The sequence below is a fragment of the Halyomorpha halys genome, unplaced genomic scaffold (assembly GCF_000696795.3).
Source record: "Halyomorpha halys isolate HHAL.00 unplaced genomic scaffold, Hhal_1.1 Scaffold215.1, whole genome shotgun sequence".
Taxonomy (NCBI): Eukaryota; Metazoa; Arthropoda; class Insecta; order Hemiptera; family Pentatomidae; genus Halyomorpha; species Halyomorpha halys.
The window spans coordinates 1,581,144-1,609,089 of NW_027107820.1; the positions used below are offsets into that span (position 1 = coordinate 1,581,144).

The 27,946-nt window shown below is 30.1% G+C and overlaps 1 protein-coding gene across 3 annotated transcripts in view; it reads right to left on the minus strand.

Moving 5' to 3' along the window:
* The window catches only part of LOC106679725 (inactive dipeptidyl peptidase 10), a 150,607-nt gene that overhangs the window by 18,964 nt on the left and 103,697 nt on the right, over nt 1-27,946 (minus strand). For all 3 annotated transcript variants that reach the window (XM_014419043.3, XM_014419042.3, XM_014419040.3), the window contains 5 exons: nt 24,214-24,288; nt 19,810-19,862; nt 17,850-18,067; nt 4,753-4,922; nt 908-1,008 (listed from right to left, as the gene is read on the minus strand). In XM_014419043.3, the coding sequence (XP_014274529.1) occupies nt 908-1,008; nt 4,753-4,922; nt 17,850-18,067; nt 19,810-19,862; nt 24,214-24,288 (617 nt within the window). The remainder of the gene's footprint in view (nt 1-907; nt 1,009-4,752; nt 4,923-17,849; nt 18,068-19,809; nt 19,863-24,213; nt 24,289-27,946) is intronic.

The following is a 27,946-nucleotide window of genomic DNA, read 5'->3' on the forward strand; positions in this document are numbered from 1 at the left end:
AATAAATAAATAGAAGAATCATAAATATGCTAAAATATAATTAATTATAGATAAAAGGATTGTGATTAACAAGGAGATTAAAGAAACTTTAATGTATTCCTAGAGGAGGGGAAAAGACACCGAACGTTGAATAAAATAATGACAATTAAATGAAAGAATCAATGTCACATGAATTAATATAATGCTGCTTTTCTTGATAGTAGTACATCTGGCGAAAACACTTTTTTTTTTAAATTATGTTTGAGGTATTTCATAGACATTACCTTAAACTTGCATTATTATGTAGCAACTCTAATAGCTTTAGAAATGTTTGTTGGACGATCTCACAAAAATAAAGTAATACCAGTCTGTAGTACGATCTTTCGAATACGTCCAATTCTAAACAAAGCTAAATTTTTTCATCCGTTTGATGTGCCACTATTCAAGAAAAATGGCGACATAAAATAACTTTTATGTTATGTTAATATTATAACAGACTTCCAATAAATAATAAAATTAGTTAGAAATTTTAATTTATTATGTAGTTGGCTCACACCATAATAATGGGTTGGCTTTTATGAAACTTTAGAGAAATGAAAGTTTTTGAAAAATCGTTTTTCTTCGTAATTTTATTTGAGTAATTAGTAAATATCTACATACCTCCCTAATATGTGACTCTCATCATATTAGTAATTCCCAAAATAAAATAGCTAATGTAAATATAAAAAGAAAAATATTCAATATTCAAAAATCGGTTCGCTGTTTGAAAAAACCTGTTTGATTTTTTAATTATTTCATTGTTATGATCGATTTCCAGATTCAAAAATATGAAAACAAAATACCTCAACGTGACTATTGGTAAACATTTACCCATAATTAAAAACTTTACTTTGAAAATATTGTATTTCTCAGAAGAACTTGCGCTTACTTATTTTGGAAGACTTGTGGTGGTAATATTTTTTGGTGGTCTATTTCCAGGGAAGATAAATCTGCTATCCATAGATCAACAACCGGATTTGGCGTACCGGGCTGCAAAAAAAAAAGAAAATATAAGTTTGATAAAACAACACAATATAACATACATAAATATAATTTTGAATGATATAGTTCAATCCATTATCTCAGACCAAAATCCTCAAATCAACAAATATAGTATAATATAATAAAATAAATAAAAAAATATGTATATAATATATTCAAATACCTAAAAACCCTTCATATTTGATGCTGAGCCCATAGATGTATGGTTCACATACACAGGAAGCGATAATTTAAAAAATACTCTAAACGGTTTGAATTTTTTTTTCAGTATACTGAATTATTATAGTATTCTCAACTAACCAAAAAAATTAATATTCAGAAGGGTTCCGGCAAAGGGCAGGATTGTTTATAATTAAATAAAAGTTCTATCTTACTGATTATTACTATCTCCACCGTCTGCCACTTGAACAATAATGAGCAACGACTGAATTGGAAATTAGAAGTTTCTGAACTTTATTTTTGTTAATCATCATAATTTTTAATGATTAATTATTTAAAGATTGGGACAAAGGCAATTAGCCGGCAGTAATGAATTTTAAGGAATGAAGACAGAATAAGGTAAGACCAAAGAAATCAGTATGTAAGTGAAGGAAATTTGTTATAAAAGTAATTAAAAGGAGCTGTTTGTAGGAATCCTTGAGAATGACCTGAGAGGTCGAAACGTCGGATGTTAAAAAAGAATAAAGTTGAGAGAAAAGAGATCAAAATTGTTTTTAAAAAGAAACTAAACCACTCTCAAACAACTATATTAATAAAAAATAAATCTAAAATCATCATAATGTTATATAGAAATTAAAATTATTTTGCGGACCCTAACATTCTTAAAATATATATAAAAAAGTTACCATCGGACCAGCCACGAGGGATGATGAGATAATCACTATATGTCTGCCCCAGTTCAACAGTGTAACATCTCAAAAAATGGTTATTTGTTAGGCTCAGAAATAAGGGTAAGATATATTTGTATAAATCACAGAATCATAGTTAAGCATACATCATAAAATCATAGTAATACAACATATTTCCAGACACAGTTTTGAACTGTACAGATCTCACCCTTATTGCTAAGATTCAGGCATATCTCAAAATAACCATTTTTTGAGATGATACACAGTTGAACTGAGGCAGCGATATGAATGATTTTCAACTGTTGAGATCAGTGGAATAGAAGAAGGAAAAAAAATTAGTAACAACTTAAATTCAAGAAACATTGTGGACAAACTTGCTCAAGCAACAGGTTAGGATAAATATATTTTTTCTTTATTCTTATCAGAGGTTTACTTACAATTTTGATAACCTCTGATACAGGATCTTTATGGAGGTATGGGTAATGAGGGTGCAAACCTTCGAAACTCTGGAAAAACCTCATGCGGAATATGTAAGGTCGGGATTGGGCAGGAATGATGGAGGAGGAATGACTGTTTACAATTGCTTTTAAAAAATAAAAGCAAAATAATTAATTTAGTTTAAAATTAAACTAATTAATTGGACAAGTTAAAAAAAAAAGTTCTAGAGAAAGTCTAATACAACAATTAAAAGGTTTTTTCAAGTCGAAAAACAATACTGTGGCTTGTTAAAAACCTCCTGGACATCAAATTTTTAAGAAAATGAGCCGTTTTGATCTTTCAATATAAATTTCCTCTAGAACTTCACTTTCCTTAAGAATAACATTCACAGAAGCACTTACTAGTACCTAGTAGTTTATAACTCCATAATATGAGACTCTCAACATATTTTCTTTGTAATTCTTAAAATACATTGGATTGTGAATATCAATATATATATATATATAAAAAAAAAAGAAATTTTACAATTCAGTTCGCTGTTTGATAAACCCTTTATTCCCAGTAACGATTTCATCGTTAAGCACGATCTCCATAATTTTCTTTTGTTCAAACCGCCTCTTTATTCTTCTACACCACCTTTTCATCTATTTCCTTTGTGCCTATCAATTTTTCAGTCTTTATCTTTTGATATATTTTTCTTTTTTGTCTGCAATCAATTATCCGTTTGAAACTTCTAGTCTGAAAAAATCTGTAATTCAGATACAAAAATTAAAGCGAGATCCACATTCCATATAATATTTTTCTTTTTAAATTACCGAATTCTAGGTGTTTATTAAGACTGATTTAAAGTTAATAGGAAAATGTATACTTGCTTATGGACTAAGTAGAAATACGTGATCCAAAAAAACCCGTTTCTAATTGTGAATGTTTGAATTGACCTCAGAGGTAATTAACCCTAGGCGAGCTTTCTGGGGTCTCCACGGATCCTACAGTGTATGTTTTGTCACATAACTTTGACAAAAAAATATGTTTGGTAAAAAGGCACTTTGTAAATGAAGTCGGTTGTCCTACTGAGCTTTTCAACTTGTCAGCTGTCTCAGTTGTCATATAGAGTTCGTCCAGGTGAGTTTTGTACTTGTATGGGGCACATCTGGACATTTGGGGTAATTTTTTTCTCTTTTGTGGGGTACCCAAGTGTGCCAATAAATTGTTTAATTGATATTTTTTTTTTCAATGTATAGTCTAAAGATATGTCATGGCTCATATTCTCATGTCTGAATTTTTTATTGCGCTATAGCCTGTAATATCACTAACTTAAATTTGCTAAAAATCGCACATTTGTTGTACGGTCTTTGCTTGTAGTCAGCTCTCTCCTCATAGTGGCTTTTTTCTTTGATTGTTATAGATATCTCATGGACCATATTGTTGATGTAGTACAATGATCAGTTTCTTTGAGTTCAGTCATACCTGCATGAAATTATTGGATGATTTAGTTTAGTTCCAATTGGTGATGAAGTTGTTCTAGAATGGCCGGATAGTGAACTCGGTAACGATGACATTGTTCCTACCGAGGAAAGTGGTTACTCAGAACGCGTCTTCAAGAAAGAGACTAAGTTAAATAGTTTTCGTGAAAAAAAGATAATGGGAAAACTGTGTGGTCAGGGCAGCAGCCCTACATGAGCTACTGTATAAATGGAAATTTTCTTTCAATTAGTGTTCTGCCATAAAGTTGTTCATTACATTTTCAGGCGTTATTGAGCCACAGCAACCCTTGAGAAGTTATATACCAATCCATCAGAGCTTGTACATTGTGGAATATGTATAAAAAAAAAAAAAAAAAGAAGAAAAATTTGTTAAACAACTAGAAGATATCAAAACGCCATTTTATAAACCCCAGTTTACAATGAGCTTTTGTTTAGGTGTATAAATCGATGTGACATAAGGACAAGTAGATAAAATAGATGGCCATAAAAAAAAAAAAAAAAAAAAAAAAAAAAAAAATACCTTAGAGTTGTATCATCAAAACTAATTTACTCAAGAAATTAAAAATTACTAATACAATGACTAAGTATGACTAAGATTTTTGAAACACCTAGATATTTTTATGGTGATTTAACTTCGACATGGTGGACAAAATTCTTCTTTTAATCTGAGTTACCTGATCGTAAGACACTTGTACCTTGTCCTCGTTAAGCAGTAGCAATGTTTGTCGTTACATAAAACATCGATTGCTTGGAAAATATTCGATAGTATTCATCAATAGTTGATAGTCCATATTGAAGTGATAGTAACAATCGGTCATTCCCATGTCCTTCTTTACAATGCTAATTACTGTATACAAACCATCATCTTCCTTGTTAATTTTTTATAGTGAACCATTACCATTTACATATTACTGTTCGAACTAGATAATACAAATAAATAAATATTCCTACATGATACTTACCGTGGGGTATTTGAGCGTGTTGGAAGATGGGAAGAGGACAGCAGAATGTGGATGAGGCTCAAGCCAGGGGTACTGGAAGCCGCGTACTCCCCGGTCGTCGTAGGAAGCGTAGAGGAGTTTGGCCCCGTCACCGGAGCACCACATGCTCTGCCGCAGCTGGGCGAACTCCTCTGTTCAAAAATCAAAAAGTTTGGTCAACCACAGTAGATATGTGTATATATGTATCATTATACCCTAAAGTTTACTTCTTTGATTAGAAAGCATATAGTATATTATTGAGGCAGAACACATTAGAGGTTTACCTTGCACTTCTTTCTTCCCTGTTCTTTGCAACAAAAAAATTAATTGGTAAAAGCAGTTCATCAATATTAAAAATTAGTTGTATGCCTATTTAATATTAGAAAACTACTTTGTTTTTGTAATTATTTCTGGTATATGTATAAGGTCAATCGACAGTTTTATTTTCCCAATTTCCAATATTTGTTGATGATTTATTATATATTTAAAGCATTTTAATGAACTTTTGTTTTTCTACTGCTTTTTTTTATTCATTTATTTAATGTGATTTACAACTGTACAAATAATAAATACAATAAGTAAATATGTTGTATGTTTCATATACACTTGAAAATCCTGGGAAGGAACCAGCCATTGGTGGTACTTCAAACATTAATTTAAATTAGAAGGTCCTATATTTCAGACGCCTCGGAGGATTATCAGGGATTGTTAAGCATGAAAGATTAAGAATTAATCGGCTAGGATGGGTAAGGAGTTTGGAATGAAAAGACGCATATCTGTTTTCGGCCAAATCTGAAACGAATAGGATGTAAAGGTCTTTGTGGATGAGTTTATTTGTAACGTAATAAGAAGCATCAAGGATTTTACGTAGGATTTTGGATTGTAAGGATTGGATGCGGGAGGAATTTGTTGGCTTGGTAGAGTCCTAGGGCTCAATTCCATATGTCCAAATTGGTCTGATTATCGTAGTGTATACTAATTTTTGTAGTGAATGGGAAGTTTAGAGCGTTTGTCAAGTAAGTGTTGTAGCAATCGGAATCTACGAGCAGTTTCTTATCGTTTCACTCTTGTGAGTGGATTTTTATACTGTTAAATTTATAAATAAATAAATAAATAAATAATAGCATTAGCGTTGACGTTTCTTCAGTCGTAAGATAGATGTAAAAAAGAACCTAATTATACATTTATTTTATTTATTAATTTATTTTTTGTATGAAATTCACCACTGAGCACAAAAGAATATATGTTGCTCTGATTTGTGAAACCTATAAAATAAAATTGAGGGTTACAGTTATTGGAAAAATGTATTAAAAATACATATCTTCAACAACTCATTAATTTTATGCCACAAAATCTTCAAAGTCATTCAAGATATTAGTAGAGGCCTCTTGGTTTATAAAAAAAATATTTAACTGCACCATGCAGAGTAATTTACATTAATAAATTAATTAATAACGTTTTATCAAATTCCATTCCTGCAGTTAGTTATAAAGTTGCCTACGAAGTAAAAAATCCAACTTCATATTTCTTACTCAAAGTTTGACGCTCTGATATGCAAGATATTCCTGACTCTTGCAAGATATTCCGCTATGAACTTTGTATTATTATTATTTTTGTTTTTCCTTAATATTTTTTTTCAGCAACAGAGCTTGTTATTTATTTTATTAATTCTATAAATAGTGTCATTTGTTTTTTTTTTGTTTTTTTTTTTCATTTTTCTATTTCTTAAGCTCTGATTTAACAGTCTTTCCCAATATGTCACAATTGAAATTTATAATTTAATAAATAGCGTATAACATTTTTTTTTCTAGCATTATATTCTATTGTACATTATAATAGACTGTCTCATTGTTAAAGGAATATAATCTGATTTTCGTGATTCTTAGGAAGCTTTTGTGGAAAATTACTAAGGAACTCAATTTTATATAGTTGGTGTGGTCGGAATAGAATTGAGCAGAGATATTTCCATGAATACGATGTCCATTACGTCTCAGCGATCAAAGAGCGTAGATCCTTTGAGTGAATATCATTAGAAATATCCCGTATCTTAGCTCGTCTCAAAGCACATAAAAGATTGGTGGTATTTACTTTACTCAGAGAATTATTAATTTTTTCTTTATAATACGATATTATACAGAAACTAATTAGTTTATTTCCATTTTGACTTCGCGTGTTTGTGATACGATATAGTTTAAACTTGTTCAACTGGAGTATAATCGAATTGTTCCGAATTTGGAAGACAGCTGGTTATTCGGCATATATCTCTATAATTAACATACAGTGCTAGACTTAACCTAGCACGGGGCAGTAAGATTCCACATATAGATAACAACTGCTACTTGGGCTCAAGTATGAAATTTGACAATACAAATGTGTGACATGGGGATGAGAGTCAACTTCACCGAGGTGTTCTCCGACCCAGAGATAAATAGTTTGACCAGTTGAATTGGTAGAACATTTGGGCATCACTTGCACCGTTAAATGCAAACATTGCCGAAAATAATCTTTTTATGTTCTTGATATTGTCAATTAAATTATACATAATAATTAATAATTTTCTAGAAATGACTCTCTCAAGTCCAGATTCAGTTCTGGTTGGAAACTGAATATTGGCTTTGAGCTGATTTGGCCAGGATCTCGCTCATCCATAACCCAGTGTTAATCCCGAGACCCAATTAGGGTTTGATATATTGAACACAGATTTCATCCAGTCTTAGATCAATTAGACGTAATGTTCAATGTTCGGTAATTCGGCATTGCATTACTTATTTAATGATATGAACCCACGAATTAATGGTAATAATTATCAAAACATTATTCTCATTGAAACTATCAGGACGCTCGAATTATGCTAATGGATTAAATAGTGTATTTATCTTTTCTTTTTTTTTTTTCAATATTATGTGGTTCCGTTTACAGTTTAGTGTCATTTTATGACAACTAGACTTTCTTTAAATGTTTTATTTATTAAACGAATGCATTGAGAAAATTATTAATGTTTTGGAGTATTATCTCCATCTTCAAAGAAATTGATTATTAATTTTTTTTAAAGAAAATAATAACAAACAAATATGAAAATATACATAACAATAAATAAATAAATTGAATAGAAATTAGTTGATATTAATAAAAAATAAAATATAATATTGAAGAGGTGAGAGTTATAAAAAAAATTATTAATAATTTTATTGATAAATTGTCAATATTTTTTATCAATTATCTGGTATAATTGTTTTATCCATTTGTGTATCTTTAATGACTGCACCCCCGACTAACTTCTTTAATAAAATTTATAGCATGTGAGAGTGGTTAGCTCATTAGTACGGCAATGAACTACTAACTCCAAGGATTCAGGTTCGAATTCGGCTGTGACAGATAATAATTATATGTTACTTGTAACCTTTGATTCAGCCTCGTGGGTTCGGGAGCCCTCCGGGTTGGGTGTACTCAAAGTGGGTACTCTTAATTGGGTAAAAATGAGGCGGTCGAGCGTGTTCCTGACAAAATCACTTCCTTGCACTACCGTTGGTCTAGTAACAGAACCTCCTTACAAAGTACTGCACCCATAACCCTTCATAGGTTATAGCGATACATATTTAATTTAATTTTATAGCATATTTATGTTTCCCTTGTTGCTTAGAAATGACTTAGGCCCTGATGCGAGAAATAGTCAGATACGAAAAAAAAATAACTTGCTCATGATACAATAAAAATATACTCAAGCAAAAGCACGGGATAATAATATCTGGAATTAAACAGATTCCTAAAATAATTATTGAAAAACTCTCTTCTTAGCATCACGGTTTGTAGCATGATGGTTCCTCCAACTGCAAACGCACCTCTATTCTGGGCCACCACCACCAGTTTCAGACATTCAAATATTTTCTGGTATCATTGGCCATACAATCTGACCACCGCAGCCTAAAAAGGGGCTCAGTCATAATCCTCTTAGTAGGCAAATCAGCAAGATACTTTCAGTTTAATTCCACCATTCCACATGGAGGCTCTGTCGTAGCCGATAGTCTAGTTGCAATTAACCACTTAGCATTGTAGAATTTAGATTATCAGTAGAACAATGTCTTGAAACATTAATTATATTTTTTTCTTAATCTGACTTATTTACTATTTGAGATTCATAAGCTTCTGAATGTGAAATTTACATAATAAAGATCTAACAGATTCTTTTTTTATGTAAGCTCCTGTCATGTAATGACTTACTCGGACCCGCGTACTATAAAGGTGACTAAACAATAAGATCTGCAGAGCAGTGAGGACGGATCCATGACGACACGCCCCAGTTCCGCGTACTCCTCGATAATGGAAAATATTCTTTCATGGAATACCAATTGAAGCATCTAGATTCATCCGGCGTCGATTCGCATTTCGTTGGAACTGTCAGCGATCTGTCATTTTCTTTTTTACGTTTTTGCATTTTGATGGAACTTTTTCCTTGTTATTATTTCCTTTATGTAGAGTTTTTGGTCTATGTATTCATCAGAAAATTTGTGGGGTTAAGAATAAATTATATATAATATAGTGCGATATAATCAATTTATTCAGTCCTTATAGTAGTAGTAGAGAAAGAAATTTATTCAATCATGCTGCCCAAATACATCGGGTTGCTACACCACACAGCATACCGATCAATCCGTGACTGGACATATACAAATTTATAAATTACATTTTTTTTTGATATGATACATATAACAGAAAGACAACATTTTTTTTATAATACATTTATAATATTATTATAATAATAACATTTATAATAATTAAAATATATAATTGTTAGCAGGGTTCAAGGTATTTATAAATATCACTTTCAAGTAATATTTCCGTTCATCAATACACAACTATCAAGTAAGGCACTGCACAAGCAACTCTAAGGACGCGGGTTCGAATCCGGCTGAGGATGGCTGATATTCTATCACTGTAACCATGAGTCTAAAACACTGCTAGTTTGGGAGCCTCAGGGGGCATCCAGCCTCTACAAAACTAAGTTGGGTACAATTAATGGAGAATAACTCAGGCGATTGAGCATGATCTTGAAAAATCACCTCCTTTTACAACCGTTGTCTAAAAAACAGTACTTCCCCTCAATTTATTGGGCTCTTCATGCACTATAGATTTTTATTTTTATTGTAAGCCAAAACTTATAATCTAACTTACAATGAAATATTTACTCTAAAAAAAGATCGCCGCCTTACCTGGAATCACCATATCAACATAAAACTAACTCAAACTTATGCTAGGCTAGCAATGCTATATCATATCCTAAACAGAAATTCCAAACTAAAACCAGAAACAACTGTTCTTATATTTAAAAAAATTCTCAGGCCACTGCTGATGTACGGCTGCGAAGTCTGGGGAGCGGCATCCTTCACGAAAAGGAAAAAACTACAATCTTTTCGAAATAAAGTCCTAAGAATCGCAGTTAATGCTCCTTGGTTGATAAGAAATAGCCAATTGTATCGCGAATTACATATGGAGTCAATAGAGGATTATATCAAAAAATTGTTCCATGAAGTTCCACTCCCAGTTGCCGACAGTTAAAGGAGCAGTGACCTACAACCTGGGAAACACAACCTCAACCCAGACTGGCAGGACATTCTTTTATAAATTTTTAATAAATATAAAATTAATTCATAGTCACACTACCTCTATTTACTTATTATTCATTTTATTTATTCATTATTTTTTTTTCTCTTCTTTTCTCTTCCCTTTTCCAATTAATTTGTTTCTTTTTACTATTAGAAGGCAATAGTTTATTTTATTTAAGTGTACTAATATCATTATTTTTTGTTATTAAGTTTACTTTCCTCTTTTATTAAGAAGCATTATTCTTATCTATTTTTTTATTATTATTTTTTTTCTTTTAATAAGAACATTGTATATAGTTAAGTCATTTGTATGACTATACCCCCTCATAATCAACTGTTAGAAAACATATGTATAATATAAGTTATATCAACCATGTAAGGCCCACCAGGCCGATCTGGTATAAAAATAAAATTAAAAAAAAATACTCTAAAACATCAAGTTTTTATTTATTTCTTATTTTATTGCATAATTACTTTTATTTCTTGTACTTTCTGAATTCTCAGAAATATTTTTAATAAAGAAAAAGTCCACGTGAAATCAGGAGCCCCAAGAACCTAGAAGGAAAAGTAGTCTCCCTTCTTACGCTACTGCTTCTTAGAATAATCCTGTAGCAAAAATAACAGCTTATTCCCACCAAACATAGTCCTGGGCTTTGTTTTCATTTGTAACATATAGCATACAGACGAAAATGATAAAAACATATCATAAAATAGAGATGTTCAATAACAAAATAAATTTTTCAATTATTTAATCTTAAAAGTAAGAAACATTTATAATATTATCTTTTTAAAGAGTAGAGTAAACGTTTATGACTTTTGCGACTTATCTAATAAATATAATTTTAGTGAAATGTATTTATTTTATAAGTGCATCTACCCATAGTAGAAGTATAACGGATAAATTTTGGGTCAATAAATTGTGATGTAAGTACTCTTTCTGTTTTATCCCAGGGTAAGTATGTAATGCAATGGAATTTTCCGTTTGAAAAATCTTTAGTGGCTGTGGCTTTACCGTAACTGGCAGTCGGTTTGGGGTTAAATGTGACTTTTTATATATTATTTTGTATATTGATTGTGATGATAACATTTCCTTTTGTTTATATTTGTTGTTCTCGTCATTTTAATTAGAACTGAAGAAATTCTGAAACCTCCTGATATCGCTACATATCTAATAGCTATAAGCACTTTTAAAATTCTAAAATTCGCTGAACCAATTGTAAATATATCAATGTTTTATTTATTATTGGAGTCATGCCCTTAAATTGTACAAAAATAAGTCTATTTTTAAACTCACATCACTTAAGAATAACTAAAACTGTGAGACTGACTGTGTGTCTTTCCCATACACTTTTTTAAAATTTGTTTTGATAGATTATTTATGTTATTTAGATAAAATATTTTTTAACACAGAATTTTTCATCGATATATGATATATGTTGTCAGAATCATTCCAGATATACCTATAGTTATATATTTATTTACAAAACTAAATTATATCTATTATTTTTTGAAAGATTCCTTGATTGCCTCAAGAACATTTTTTATTGTATCCATTAATTTAGAATTGATAAAAAAAGTAGTAAAATGGAGTTGGAAGCTCTTTATTTTATTTAAATTTGTGATTTTTGAGCGGAAATTAGTGACGTGTAGGGGGAGGGGTCTCGAACAGGTTACCAACCTACTCTAACCATGGTGAGGGGTCAAGTTTTCATTTCGTTTGACTGCCACAGAGATTAAATTCCTCCATCCAGGCTGGATTTGAACCGGCGCCGCTACAGTCACGAAGTTGGCGACTGCGAACAGCCCACATAATCCCACCTTATTATTTAATCAATAATCAAATTGTATAGCTTCTCGTCTTCGAATATCAATTATTAATAGAACAATTATTTTATTTAAAATACACCCTAGGCCTGTAACATCCCGTTCAGAATGGTTCAGTTTAGAAAGCCAGTATTATTCTATTCTTAGCATAAGTATTGGTATTTTTCCGTTTATCGATTCATTCTTAATCTCACACTCACACACAATTCTCAAAGTTGACGAAGTATCGATTTAACAATTTTATTTCCCGCCTTCGTCACAAATATAATTTCACTGTCTATACAGTACAAACAGTAATACAGCAGAAACATTGTTTGCACGCTAACATAAGTGACAACCAGTCAAAAATCATGAACATTTAATAACGGTTATTGCAGAGGAGACTGACACTCTTCTATGGCGTCAAAATGAATCAATAACGTTGTAAATCGCTATGAAATTACTTAAAGAAACACTGCGAAATTCTAGAAAAATATGTTTCTATAGATAAGAAGAATATTGCATAAGTTAGTTGTGATTTCTAACTTAAATATTTATTTTGTTTTCACCCAAGCTTTACTTCATAGGCTGTGCTTGGGTTAGTGTTTACAGTGTCAGTGAGTCGGTTGCCTTTGATGGGGTTCAGATTCCTGGTGGTAACGTCAAAGGGTTGGTGTTAGGTGGCATTTGGTTCCTTCTTCTATTGTGGAGGAGAATCCCTCGGGCACAGATCCTTTGTTTTATGTAATTCTGAGAGACGTTAACTCCAAACGGCGTTCGCCCCAATACATTGGTTGTCACGCGTTGGTCTTTGTTTACCAACTTAAAATTATTTCTATAGTTAATATAATTAGATCAGTTGAATTTTATTCTTAAAACAACTTTTTTAAGTCAGATGATGTAAATTTTTAAAGTAAAAATTTAAAATGTAAAATTTGTAAAGGATTGTGTTGTCCGATCTTTTACGGATTCCTTTAAATCAAGCTTGGATTTTTGATGGGTTTCAGATGATAAGCGAGAGATGAGCGATGATGATTACAAGCCTCTAGACAAATCTGCACTAAAATTATTCAGTCTGTTTAGAATTGAAGATATGAAGTATTGAATCTGAATAAAGATGCAGTGGAGCCCTCCACAGAGAAACCCTGTTCCTTTTACCTTAACTAAAAAAAATCTTTTCTACTATCCAGGGTTTCGTTTTCAAGGAATGAGACCGATGAAGAGAGACTAAGGTTTTATTTTACGATTATTCTTCACTTTTCTTATTGCAGTGATTTATCAACATCCTCAGGTTTGTTGAATTTATGTATCTACACTTACAGCTCAAGTCTGTGGAAGTTAATTTTATATACTTAATAACGTAGACTTTTACAAGATCTGGCTCAATGCCAATTCCAAAACTCAAGTAATCGTATGAATGTCTCAAAGCTTTGCTGAAAGGTCTGAAACATTGAGGTTGGTCAAAAACATTCTGGAAAAAAAATGTGAAGATTAGGAAGTTGGTATATTGCTCACTCTGATCTTCTATGATAATATTCATCTTTTCAGTCCATGCCTGCTCAAAAGAAACATTTAGATAGAGCTGTACAAAACATTAGTAGGACCCAAGGTGTGGGATGGTAGAGAAACGGTGTTGAAAGTTCAAATGCGAATCTTCTTAAAGAAACGTTGTTATATGAATGTGGATAATGTGAATCCTGATAGTGAATACGTAGCATTGTTGAGGTTGAAAGTACTTTATGTATTGACAATATTATTTTTAAAAAAATATCAAAACTAGAATATTGCGATACACAGTGCATTTTAGATGATATCTAAAGATGGAGTCCCGAGGATGGTGGTGGTTGTGAGGATGGAAGAAACAAGAATGAGATTGACTAGGTGGACAGAAATGAAATCGGTTCAGATGGGGAGAAGCAATTCATTGCTAAATAGTTTGTTTTTATTATATCCTCAACAAGGAACTTATGCAGACTTTTTTTTTGAAGGGGGAAGATTAAGAAATTAAGTATTGCTTAAAGTACAAAGTAATATTTAAAGATTATTCAAAATACAAGGAACATATAAGTATAATTCGAAATACACATTTTATATTGGTTCATACTAAAACCTTATGTTTTGATACATTTAAGTGAAAGTGTATATATCCATCTCATTCTCCTCTCATTATGTACACCAGCAACACATATACCCCAATTTTTGTTCCCGAATTTACAAAACATAACATAACTTGTTATGTTATTTTATGTTATGGCAAGGTATTAGTACGTATTCTGCACTTCAACTTCAGATTAATGAAAACTATTTCTTAAGTCCTTGCTATAGACAGTAACGGGCTCCAGTCTACTCGATTACGAAATTCTCGAAGGTATGTTGAGAAGCACATGAAGAACAAATCTTTGAGGAACCGTTTATGAAAGATAATTTGTTTCAAAGTCAACGTTTGTAGTCTAGTTGAAAAATGGGATATTCTCACTGTATAGGTTTGCGAAATAGTTGATCAGTCAGTGAGAATTGACAGTTCTATAATTAAATCTTTAGTGCTAGAACTATTCTATGAAATTATTAATAGAAAAAAAATTAACGTAGATATCTTACTCACATAAAATTCTAGCTATCTTCTGTTGACAAATATTTTATTCTCAATCAACTATAAAAATGGGGAGTTGTGCTAAGAATAGATGGAGTTGGGGTAGCTACGGGAGTAGAGGTCGCGTGACTAGGCTAAAGGATTTAAGACGACCGGAAAGGAAATAATCTCAATAGAGAAGGCCACATTGATTAATTACTTTGTTCAAACTTCGAGGCGTCACGTGACTTGGAAAAAATATTACATACCCAAATACTGTAGAACATTTATATTCAGCTAATAAAATTAACATATTAACAACACCTATATTTAGCTATCATGTTCAAAAGAATGTTTAATGAGAAACATATTTACCAAGTCCCATTTAAAGTGGAGTACCAAAAAGAGGTTTCCTTCCTTGCAGGTGCATTTATTGCTTATGGATTTCCCGTCTACCACATAAGAAACTTATGTATGTAAGTTTCATTGAAATTTTACCATACATATCAAGCCATACAAAATTTTTTCATGAGTTACAGCGTGATTTTTTTTATCCCAAAAGATTAATGATAGTAATAGTTTATCGATGAAGGAAACCGAAAACACGTTAAAGGTGATTTGTCTAGGGTCTGATGTCAGATGAGTTTGAGTAATCACTGACATGCATAATGACCCCAAGTAATGCCAAGATTGAGAATTCTTGAGAAACAGTGGTCCTATTATAGTCCTAATCAGCATTTTAAAGCTTTAAATATTGTAAAAAACTAATAAAAAATTCGATCTAATTTTTACCTATATTCAGCCTCTCTTTCATGATAATTACGAGAAAATTGACCTTTATACCGAATTTGATCAGGTTACCTGATGATTACTTAAAAAACTTCGTTAAAAAAAAACAAATAAATACAAATCAAATCGCTTGATGGCCTATTTTCTGTGGCGTACACAAAATAAACTATTTTAGTTCTCACAGCCCACTATAAGATGCTTTTCGCATTGAGTTGGTTTGCATCTCATTGCATATTCCTTAGGACTATATGTAAATACAAATACATGTTGTTCTAAGGAATATAATAATATTCTTTATTTATCCTTGGACTGATCCTATAGAATAATGTTGCAGGTGTCAGAATTATGTATAAAATACAAAAATTTCAAAATAAAAATGAAATTATAAGCCATCATAAGTATGATTATAATTATGAATTTGATAAGACAAAAAATAAACAATAATAATTAACAGAACATGTAAAAAAAAAATAGAACAAATAAAATCACTATATATCATATTGTAAATCATAAGGTGACTAACTCATAATAAAAAAGTTTTAAAAAATAAAAAAGAATCCAATAAAAGTAAAATAAAAATAATTAAAAACAGTTACAATTATTGATACTATACGTATTTACAAGTTTAATAAAAAATCTGAATTATCAAATACTGAAGATAAATAAATAAATAAACCATAATAAACGGTAATCAAATAAAATAAATCATCAAACAAATAATAAATCTTAAGGATATAATTCTAATAAGTTGAAATAAATTATAGTACTAACATCCTTATATGGGGGTGATGGTAGCAGCGTGGTAACGCGCTTGTATGCCAACCCAAAGGTTTCCGAGATCGAGTCCTAGGTCGTATCCGGGATTTTTTGAAGCATATAATTATACAATACTCACTCACAACCTCCCCGGGGCATTTGTGAGACCCGTTAGCCAAAGGGGGTGAAAAAATAGGCATGGGAGTGACGAACCCACCCTATGAAAACCACCTCATGAGACGCGCGATGTACGTAGGAAATACATCCTTGGACCCCTATGGCCTGTCACCCCAATAATAATATCCTTATATAAGTAAATATTAAGCAAATTCCAATAATATTTATGTGAAATAGTATTTCTCCTTCTATTTACATCTTATTTGAAACTTCAATTGTTATTCTTCCGTAATTGGGTGGATAGAAGGTGGTTAAAAAGACGGGATTTAAAAATGGAAGGGTATTAGAACAACGAATGAAGGAAGGAATAGAATTCCATAGTGGAAAGGAACGGATGAGTTAAGATAGAGGCAAAGGCAGCTTAATACAAACAGATGCAAACCAACTCAAGACAAAAAGCAACTTATATAAGACTGCGAGAGGAACAATATCATATTTTCTCTCTCAACTCACGGTTTATACGAGAGGAACAATAACAATATTTTCTCTCTCTCAACGGTTTATACAGCTAATATCCCAACCCACATTTACACAGTCCTAATAACATACCCTGATGACACATGTGTACTGTCTGTAAGCAAGGAGCCTACTACTGCATCACCAACTCAACAGACACACATAACATCCATTGAAGAAAGGTGTCAAAACTGAAAAATTAAAATAAGTCCTAACAAATCCCACCAGATCACCTTTCCTGTCCTCTAATATCCTTTTTGAATAATCCACTAGGGCCTGTTGAGCAGATTCGCTACTCAGGACTCCATCTTGACAAGATACTTATTTGGAATCCCCATACAAGACCGAAACTACTAGTAAATTTCGATTACTACAACACCTACTTGACAAACGCACTAAACTTCCCAGTAACTACAGAAATGATACACTATGATTATTAGACCAATTTGGACATACGGAATTGAGCTATAAGGATCTATATCAAATCATCGAATTCCTTTGTACTAGATCTTTACCATCCAAAATCCACCTTAAAATCATTCATACTCCTTATTACGTCCATAAACTCATCCACAAAGACCTTAACATCCCTTATAATGCAGACTTGGCCCGAAATAGATATGCTTCTTTACATTCCAAACTCTTTAGTTACTTATATTCCATACTAACCTATTAGTTCTTAATCTCTCATCCTTAACAATTCCCGATAATTCTCCAAGGCGTCTGAAAAGAAGATGGCCAAGGGACCATCAAATTAAAATTAATGTTTGAAGTTCCACCATTGGGTGGTTCCTTCCCAAGATTATCAAGTGTTTGAAACATTTCATATTTACTTGTATGTTTTTGTTCAGTTGTAAATTTCAATAAATAATTTTTTTTTTAAATTATAGAAACTAAATTATTCGTTTAAAGATGATGTTACAATTTACCTTGATATAGCCAGTCTGGAATGCCATTGTATACGAGCCCGGGTCTGCCAGTGGTGGTGATGGGGACTTCCACGAGCTGCCCGGGGCTGGACAGGGTGTAGATGTTGTTGTCCTCGGCCACCAGGACGATCCGGGTCGTGTTCCCGCACCAGCTGGCGTACCGCAGCCAGCTTTGCTGAACCTTTGTTTCTTCCTTTAGCCTTATAGGTATGTGATGGCTGGAAACAAGTTATAGGAAGTCATTAGTATAACTGTGTAAAGTGATCTCTGCGCGGCTTATTGGAATTAAAGTAAAACCAAAAATGGAACGAGAATTTTCTCCCTGTCTTAACTTTACAATATGAACATCTATTTTTGGTTATAGTGACTTTCCGACTGACCCTATAAGGGTAGCATTACGTAACGTATTCACAAATTATACCATATTTAGCCTTTATTTAATTATACAATCGTGTATGTTTATTCAATAGCGTTTAAGGCAAATTCAAAATTTAAGAAATAAGTACTGTATAAATTTGCCATTCTGTCATAAAGTTGCTCCACTTTACGATGTACAAAAGTCATTGGTTTGGATTTAATTGATTAAGTTCAAAGTTCCTAAAATAAACTTTGAATAGTTAATTGTATATTGTAATGTATCTACACCTCAGTGGTAATAGAAACTATGTTGCATTTTCATAAATTTACACCAGAGCGATCTGAACAGTTGTTTGCCATATAACTCCCGTCGCGATAGGTTTGGGTTTAGGAAGTTATGTATACTTCTGAATGAAGGTGATGATAAACTGGAAAAATATAATATGTATGTATTTACTTATATTTATATAGAAACATGGTCTCCTTTACCTCCCAGGAACAAATATATGTATGTTAAGTGTTATTTTATTTATTTTTACAGCCGACGTTTCGGCACAATTTTGGGGGATATTTTATGGGTTAGATATACGCACGCTTTCACGAAACAATTATAATTACGATAGTATAATACAGTTAACTATATAATATGAGTAATTGATTTCTAAAGTGAAACCTAGTGATCATTAACATTCTCTCAGGAAACGTGAAATACTATATGTTTTATAATAACGGTAATAACAAGACCAATTCTCCTAATTTAATAAATTACAATATTCCTCATTTGTAGCTCATATTTCCCAAAATCATTGGTTATTTTATTACTAACTAAACAGAATATAAATTTTAAATAGGGTCACTTTTTTAAGTTTGGTTTCGGAACAGGTGAATGGCGTACACATTTTTTTTTATTCTACATATCTTGAAACGTAAAAATGTAAGGGAATGTTAATTTTTTACTTGTTGGGTTAAAAAGGTTCATTACTGATAATTATAAACAAAAGATAGTGTGTTTTTGAAAAAGAAAATATTAGGCTAATTCTTAATCAAGTAACTATCATCAAAAAAGCGCATGCGCACGCGTGTTAGAGCCTTTCCAACGAAAATCATATTACCCCTCCTGTGCCTGCTTGGTGATAGTTTTAACTCGTATAGGAATTAACCGATGGAAATTTTGATAAGTCATTTAGTTGGATTAGTTTTACCAACTTTAAAAAGAGCTTTATCAACTACATAAGAACCGCACGGTTAAATTTTATTATTTATTAAATTAATATTTTTAAGAAAAAAAAGTATGGAAGAGAGATAATCAGAAATTAGGGCAACAGAAAAGAAATTTATAAAACTAAAACAAAATCAAATTTGAAACTATCTGAAACAAATTAAAATATCGTTTAAGGCTTGTTGTAGATAAATAAATGTATTTAAAAAACACTATTTAAATAATAAGGTTCGTATTAGAAAAATAAAATTTCTCCCACGTCATTTTTCTATACAAATTTCCCGAAAAATCGTTTAGGATTCGATTTGAGAACATGCAACTCATATATTACAATATAAAGTGTAATTATATAACACCAAATTACAGTTAATTGATACTACTTACTCATTTCTTACATCGTAGATTGTATAGTAAGCTAAAAACGTGTTTTTATAAACCTGTAACATAAACAAAAACAACATGAATTTAGATATTATTATTCATAAAAGTAATATCAATTATATTAAATGTTTGCCTGGAGTTCTACTGTTACCTAGATTTTCAAATTTTATTATCATGATATGCAATAATGGATAAATAATACTTTTTTAAATAATTTAGTTTAAAAAAATATTACTTTTGAACTATTTATAAATTACAACGTCAGGTTAGAAATCAGATTGGGATGTTATTAGGATAAAGCGTTATACAATTGTGAATATTTTAAAAATTATTTTCTATAATCAACACATTTATTATTAGCACCTCATTATTAATTGTACTTTTCTATTTTCTTTCTTATTTGTATTTTTAACAATGAATAATATGTTATTTACTGCTCAGTGCTTACAGTGAAAAGTTTTATAATATATCACAGCGATATATAATCGAACATAAGTTGTTCGTTTATTTATTGCTCTTATATAAATTTTAATTATATAATTAATTGATCAGTATAATATTATATTAAAACCAGTAAATGTGCTAGATTTTTTTAATTCAGTATTTACAAAAAAAATAAACATATAATTTGCAATAAATTTTATTTACTAAGAATTTCTTTAAGTGAATACATTTTTTTTTCAAGGATACCTTTTTATTTACAGACAAAAATTTGGCAATAAATTGTATATTTCATAACTGCGAAGAAAAAAGGATCAAAATGATACAATGTACGTGACATTATCAAAATGAAGGATTACGGATAAAGATATAATTAAAATAATAAATTTGTCAATAATTTGATGTATATTTACATATGAATCCCTTTTATAATGACTACTAAGGATTAACAGTATATCAAACAGTATTCATAATTAAAATGACATATGTATGACAGTTATAACAAGATTGCAACTTCAAAACTTCTGGGATGGTGAGTTGTAGAATATGGCCCGCCCAGCTAAGACAATTTCCTTCATGGTCTTAGTTTCATCCTACATAATTATTGTAGGAATGGAATTAGAAAGTTTACGATCTCCATCGAGTTAGCTGTGAACATGCTGTATTCTAAATGCAATTACTTTCCCTAACAGTGAATTATTCTCAGTACTTCAGGAATCTTAATCAGAAAGGGTTGAGGGTAAGGGACCTCACGAAATCGATAAATCAGGACAAAGTCGATTTGAACAATCTAAAACATATTACCACAACAGCATTGGTTACATATAGCATAGTCAATAAAAACTACTAGTGGGAATTTATGTGCGGTAGGGGATTCAAAAATCAGAAGATGATTTCATATGCATCAGCAAATAAATTTAGAATTATGGCTACTTTCATAATATTAAGTTGTCTTTGAAGTAAACCAAAATGTATCCATATTCAATCTAAGTTTATGTTAAACCGGTAAAATATATGAAAAAACATATAGGACAGAATGCAATTATGAGATAGACGGTGTATTATCGAAGGAAATGCATATAACAATTATGTTCGATAATAAGTCTTTAAATAAAAACAAATATTTTATTTAGTTGACAAAACAAAAATAGCAGGGGAAATAAACATTTTTTTTATGCTGTTACGAAGACATCTTAATGTATTCTGATAATAGCAAAGTTCTGAATCAAACTAGTTAAAACAAATTGACGGTCTTTTAATTAATAACATTAAATAATTAAAATCAAAATTTGCTTCGTTTTTTCCTCAATTTTACAAATCATTGATGTCACCGTATCATAGAGTGATTACTAAACCATAGACCGTTCCACGAGACGATATAAATCGGATAAATGGACTAGAATAAACAAAAGAACGTAAACCTCGGTTGGATGACATTCTCTCTTTAAATGGGATCCACGAATAAAGCGTAGGGCCACACTCATGTCAATCCAGGTCCATTATGTTCCGAATTCGGTATTGGAAGAGCAGTGTGCCCGTTGTATCATTGGCAATGGCTACCAAATACCCAAATATCAAATGAGGAGGCAAACATTGGGAAAAAATATTTATCAATGCATATTGGATCAGGCTGGAATCGGTAATAGCTCTACATTAAGTGTCGACCTCATCAATCTTAGCAACGCCAAGTAGAGAAGCGTAATGACACACTGTATTAAATCTTAACACTATGTTTACTCAAATGCTCTCGAAATACGAGAACAAATAAACTTTCGTACAAAATGGTTTCCTAACATAGAGTAAAAAACATATAATTAATATTTTTTCAGGATATTAAATCTTAATTCTTTTATTTTTTTTTCGACCAAGACTATTGAAAAATTTACTTGACAAACGGTCTACACATCCATTTCATTACAAATGACTGATCTACATGACTATAAGGCCTATCTGGACATACGGAGATGAGCTTTGGGGCTCCACTAAACCATCGAATTCCTCCCGAATCTATCCTCACAGTCCAAAATCCTTATTACTCCTTATTTTGCCACAAATCAAGGCATCCATCAGGACCTCAATGTTCCTTATGTTGGCGATTTGGCCAGTACCGGATACCAATCCTTCAATGATAAACTTCCCAACCACCCAAACCCACATGCTTCTAACGAAGCTTCTCCTTATTTATCTGGTAATGCATTAGAAAAGAAGATGAATGTTATTTTTGGATTTCTATCAATGGGTAGATTCTCTACATGTTTGTATCATGTCATTTTATCACTTACAGCAAATTTACTTGTTGTATATGTTTTTTCCGTTGTAAATAACAATTAATAAATTTTATATATATAATTACCTGGACTAAAAATTATAAAAATCTTATATATGTATATATATACATAATTATTGATGTGGACAATAATTCAGAGGTAGATTATTTTTAAATGTTGATAGGTTGATCACAGAAAGAAACATCTTATTACCTAGGCAATCATATATCTTGTTTTTTTCGGAATGTTGAATTGAACCACTGATATGCTTAGATACAAGAATAATAAGATTTTAGGTACTACGACTCTTATAACTGTTTTAATTAATTAATTGATAATTGATAATGTAATGTTTGGTCATAGAAGTTGGATTTAAAAAGAAACTGGTTTCGTCCGAAACGTTCATTAGTGTGAATAAAGCTTATGGAATGTGAAGGTTGATATTTCTTCCAATTATTATTATTATTCCAACTAAGCAACAAGTATCAGCTACATTACCGTTGTTAATAAAATTCTAATGTACACAAACCAGTATTAGTCGACTGCATTCTGATTTCAGTCTGTATTTAAAATGCGAAAAAAAAAATCAAAATTCAATGTCCTTGAAAAAAAATCATACAGTCATGCTGAGGTATAAAATATCTAGTAAATTTTAAAAAATGAAGTAATAAATAACCTGAAATAAGGAAAATTTGTAGGATCAAAACTTTTCTGTTGTGTAGCATGAATAAAAAAAAGAAACATTTTCACGATTAACTTTAGGCTGGCGAACGTATATTCTAAGTTCATTATGTACATAATTCAATATTTATTTAAACATTTAATGTACTCAAATACTTAAAAGGATCTCTTCTTGCCTGCTGGTGATAGTGCCATAAATGATGACCACGTTGTAACAGTATGATTTGAAAAAAAATCAAGAAGAAAGAAACAAAAAAAATTCTAAGGTGATTTAGAAACAGAAAATTATTTTAAGAACTGGCCAGGTTTTTTTTAATAATGTAAATATTGCGTGCTAAATTTTTAAAAATAACTGTAAAATGTAAATTACATTCTATTTTAACTTGGAGATTCTTATCCATGGTTGGAACGGTTTTTTCTTTTTTAGTTTGTTAATGAGTTCAATATTCACGGAATAAATTAAAGCAATTTGTTACTAATGACATACAAAATATTCTTTAAGTATAACATATTTAAATAAAAAAGTGAGCGAAGAAAGAAATTTAAATCTTCTTTAAATTTTTAACTTTCATCAAAACTTACTAATTTAAAATAAATTACATACAAATTGTTTATCATCATAAACCCTAGCTGCTAAATTTAAAATAAATAATTTAACTTTTAAATAAATAAATTTTAAAAGTTTAAAATAAATAAATAAAAAATAATTAACGCCTATACAACCAGCGAAAAAAAAATTAAAATCTGTACCTCTACAACCCGTAAATGGTTCAGTGATTAATAAGTTTGTACTGCTACTTGGACGACGGTTGTACAAGAAGGTATTTTGTTCATAATCCCGCTATGAACTATGTTGTACTAAGTTATCATTTTTAGTAATATTGGACAATCTCGAAATTATACATAATTTAATTTTTATTCATGACTAAATTTTAAAATTGACCATTTTTTATCAAATAAATATTATTTACAATTATACAAGAAAATTATATATTTTAATTACTTATCATTTACTTACTTTCTTAACGTTATGACGAAGTAGAACGAAATTGAGGTCGTGGGAACCTTGAAACCACTTCACGTTCAACTGCCTCTGGAAAAAAAACAAATGAAAATTCTCTAAAGAGAAAGAAAGGAAATTGAAGTATTATTTAAAAGAAAATTATATCAATTAAATGGATTCCAAGTAGAGCCAACGCAATTTCCTAATTTGAGATACACGTTTTTAGAGTGTTATGGGAACAAGTTTGTGTATTTTTTAAATTTGTTACAGTTTTAAAGTTATTACAGCCTAGTCAAATTTTATCAGTAAATATTCAATTTTAGTTCGCAAAAACTCTAAATAGTAAACTGATATCACCATACAAGGTTTAGTTTCTTTAAAAACTAAAGGCAAGATTTTATTATAGATGGTTTATCATCAGATGTTTAATATTATTATTTTTATTTATTTATTACTTTTGTCCTAATATTTATTTTTGCTATTTATAAGTATTAAATTATTATAAAATTTTAATAGTTAGCTGTGTATTTTACATGAGACGAGTCTCCACCATGATCAATTGTTAGAAGTGGATAAATTACTTTATAATAACCATGTAAGGTCGATCAGGCAACAAAAAATATAAAAGTAAAAAAAAAATCAGATGCTTACTTTTTATGTTGTGATATTTTTATTTTTATTTTATTAGTATTATTTTTGTTATTTTTTAATTTATTTATCTTAAAATGTTTTATTATTATTTATTTTTCTTATGTATGCATGGTGAGATTGAATATATACAGCTCTAAAATTTCAATATTTCCTTTGAGTGAGGAGGATTGTATTATTATTTCAATAAAATATTATTAAGAAAATAAATCACAACAATTATGAATAACAGTGATATAACATAATTACATGGCTTAGTTTTCCGATTTCCTACTAACAGCCCTGATGAAGGCTAGAAATTCTGGCTGAAACGTAGGCACTATTAAATAAGTTCTTCAAATTATTTGTGTTATATTCTGACCGCAACTACAACCATTCTCTCCTCATATTTATTATTTACGGTCAAATATCTTCTCATCATTGTGATACAACATAGATGTATTTATAAAAATAGATAACCATTTATAGAAGGACAGTCTACATAAAACAGGTAATATAATTTTTTATAACTTAAGATGTTTTGGCCAAACTATGCATAGGGTCTTCAGGGGTCTAGTAAATTCATAACAGAAATGATACAACATAAAATTATTATTAATTTGTAAGAAGAAAATCAGAAATAACTAAAAAATATTAACACTAGGTTCGTGTTGGCAAATATGATGCCAAAAAAGGAAGATAATAAACACAGAATTATTCATTATAAAAAAAAAAAATAAAAGACGAAATAAAAATCTTGTAATAAAATACAACTATAATTTTAAAAATCGCTGTAAGGATAAATAAACTATAAACTACTAATATTGTTTCAACAAAAACATAATTGTATCATTATATATATGTTATTAACCTTTTGTTAGCAATGTTAATATCATTTCACTATTGACCGGTGTGATAATGTGTCATATAAATGTTATTAACATAATATGCGCGTTATTGTTGTAAATTATTACCTTATAATTACTGGTTTTCATAAATATTTTAGAAGGCGGATATGAAAGCTGTAAATACAAGAATCACGATGATAAATCCTCACAGATAAGTATGAGAGGAGCTGGATGGGTCAAATTCAGTTGGCGGCCATATCGGCTATTGAAGTATGCGCATATATACATAGAATATACAGCAGGCAATCCTATGATTGATGGGCTCTTAGATCCAAAGCACAGGTCAGGGAGGATTTGATAGGAGGAAAAAAATACATTTATTTTATCTCATGAAAAAAATACCCTTTAAGTTGTTTTTTTTTTTTCAGTTTTAATAATGAGACACAATGAAATTGTTCTTGTGTATACTTGGTATTAATTCATATCGGTAATATTAAGAGCATATAAAATTTATATAAATAGTAGAGTTTTATTACAAACAAAACTTCGAAATATTTAACGTATTAAACTTGTATTTGAGAATAGATTATCTAACCATGTTTGTAATAAGTGGGATTAATAAAATTGTAACATAAATAAGGTGAAGTTGAAGAGGAAAATCAGAAAAATAGCCCAAAAAAAAGAGACAAATTCGTTTTTGAGGTTGTCAATATCTCACTCTCTTTTCTTTTTTTTTTTTTTTTTTGTCTTCTATGGATATTCTCTATGGATTTAAAGAGTTTGATATATAGTGGTTTGGTAACTATAATTATCTCTTTTTTTGTAAAATGGGCAAATAAATATGTATTCAAGAAGTTAAGATGCGAGAATCACTAATAAATATACGATTTTTTGTTCAATAATCAAAATATTGAGAAAAAAACGCCATTTTTTATATAACAATAATACGAGAAAATGATTAAATCTCTGAATTTATCTACGTTTATAATTATATGGTTGGCTATTTTCAATAGGAATCATTTTTTTAAATTGAAATTAATTCGGTCTATATGAGGCGATTAAAGCCCACCCAACTAATAGTTTGAGAAACAGATCGTTTCGCTCAAATTCTAGAAATCTGAGCGAATTTCAATGTTTTATCAACAGAAACTATATGATACGGGATTTGATTATTGGGAATGCATAAATATATAAATATTACACAAAGTGTGAATTAGAGTTGAAAGAAGGAGGGTTGAGAGATAAATGAAGAGGATGATTAAATGGTCCCGTAGAAACGAAATCTCTACTAGAATTATGCTAAATTTATAAGTAAAAACTTTGTTTATACATACTATTATCTGAAAATTACTTATACCATTCAATTATTCTACTAAGTATAAACAATTTTTGAAGTCGATGATATATTTAGAGACAACCTTCATTTCTTCTTTCAACTCCTTTGTCCTTTTGGATTGTATTTAATTCTGGACCTAACTCCAAATTATTTGGAAATGTTCAGAATTTATACTACTCATCTGTATAATATTCAAACAAACATATAAACATGAAAAATAATATAAATAGTTCATGAAATTATAATTTTTAAAACCATAGCATTTTCTACGTTCATTTATTTTATCACTTTGTAAGTGATTAATTGGAGGTCGAAGTGAAAAATTGAATATATCTTAATTTTCAAATCTCAATATTTGTATATTGAATGAATAATTATTGATAAATATACTAAAACTTTGCAGTTTTCATAAATATTGTATAGGCATTCATTGATCCATAAAGAAAAAAAAATTGAATATTAATTTATTGAATTATTTTATCAACTTTAATAAATTTTATTCCCCAGACCTAAGTCTTCGGAAAAGTCTAAAGGTTTCTGACAGCGTTGAAAAATTACTCGCTGAAGAAGTCCTCATTCTTGTATTGCAGCAATTTGCAACGAAAAGAGGAGAAATGGATATAACAAAAAAGAAAAAAAAAAATGCAAAATGAGAAAAAAAAATCTCGTATTTTCCTTTTTTCGAATACTCTAACTTGATTAAACTATTAAAATTTCATATTATAAAATCAAATTTATTTTTCTTTATCTCGTTAATTATATATAATAATATATTTTTTTACAGGTTTTACAAATCAAATAACATCAAAAATTGTAGTTAGATCACAACGAAACGGACTTAAAAGTTTTATAACTTCCAAGATATTTATTATGGTATATTAACTGTATTTCAAGCATGTTGTTAAAAACGAAATAATAATATAAAAAGTAATGTTAT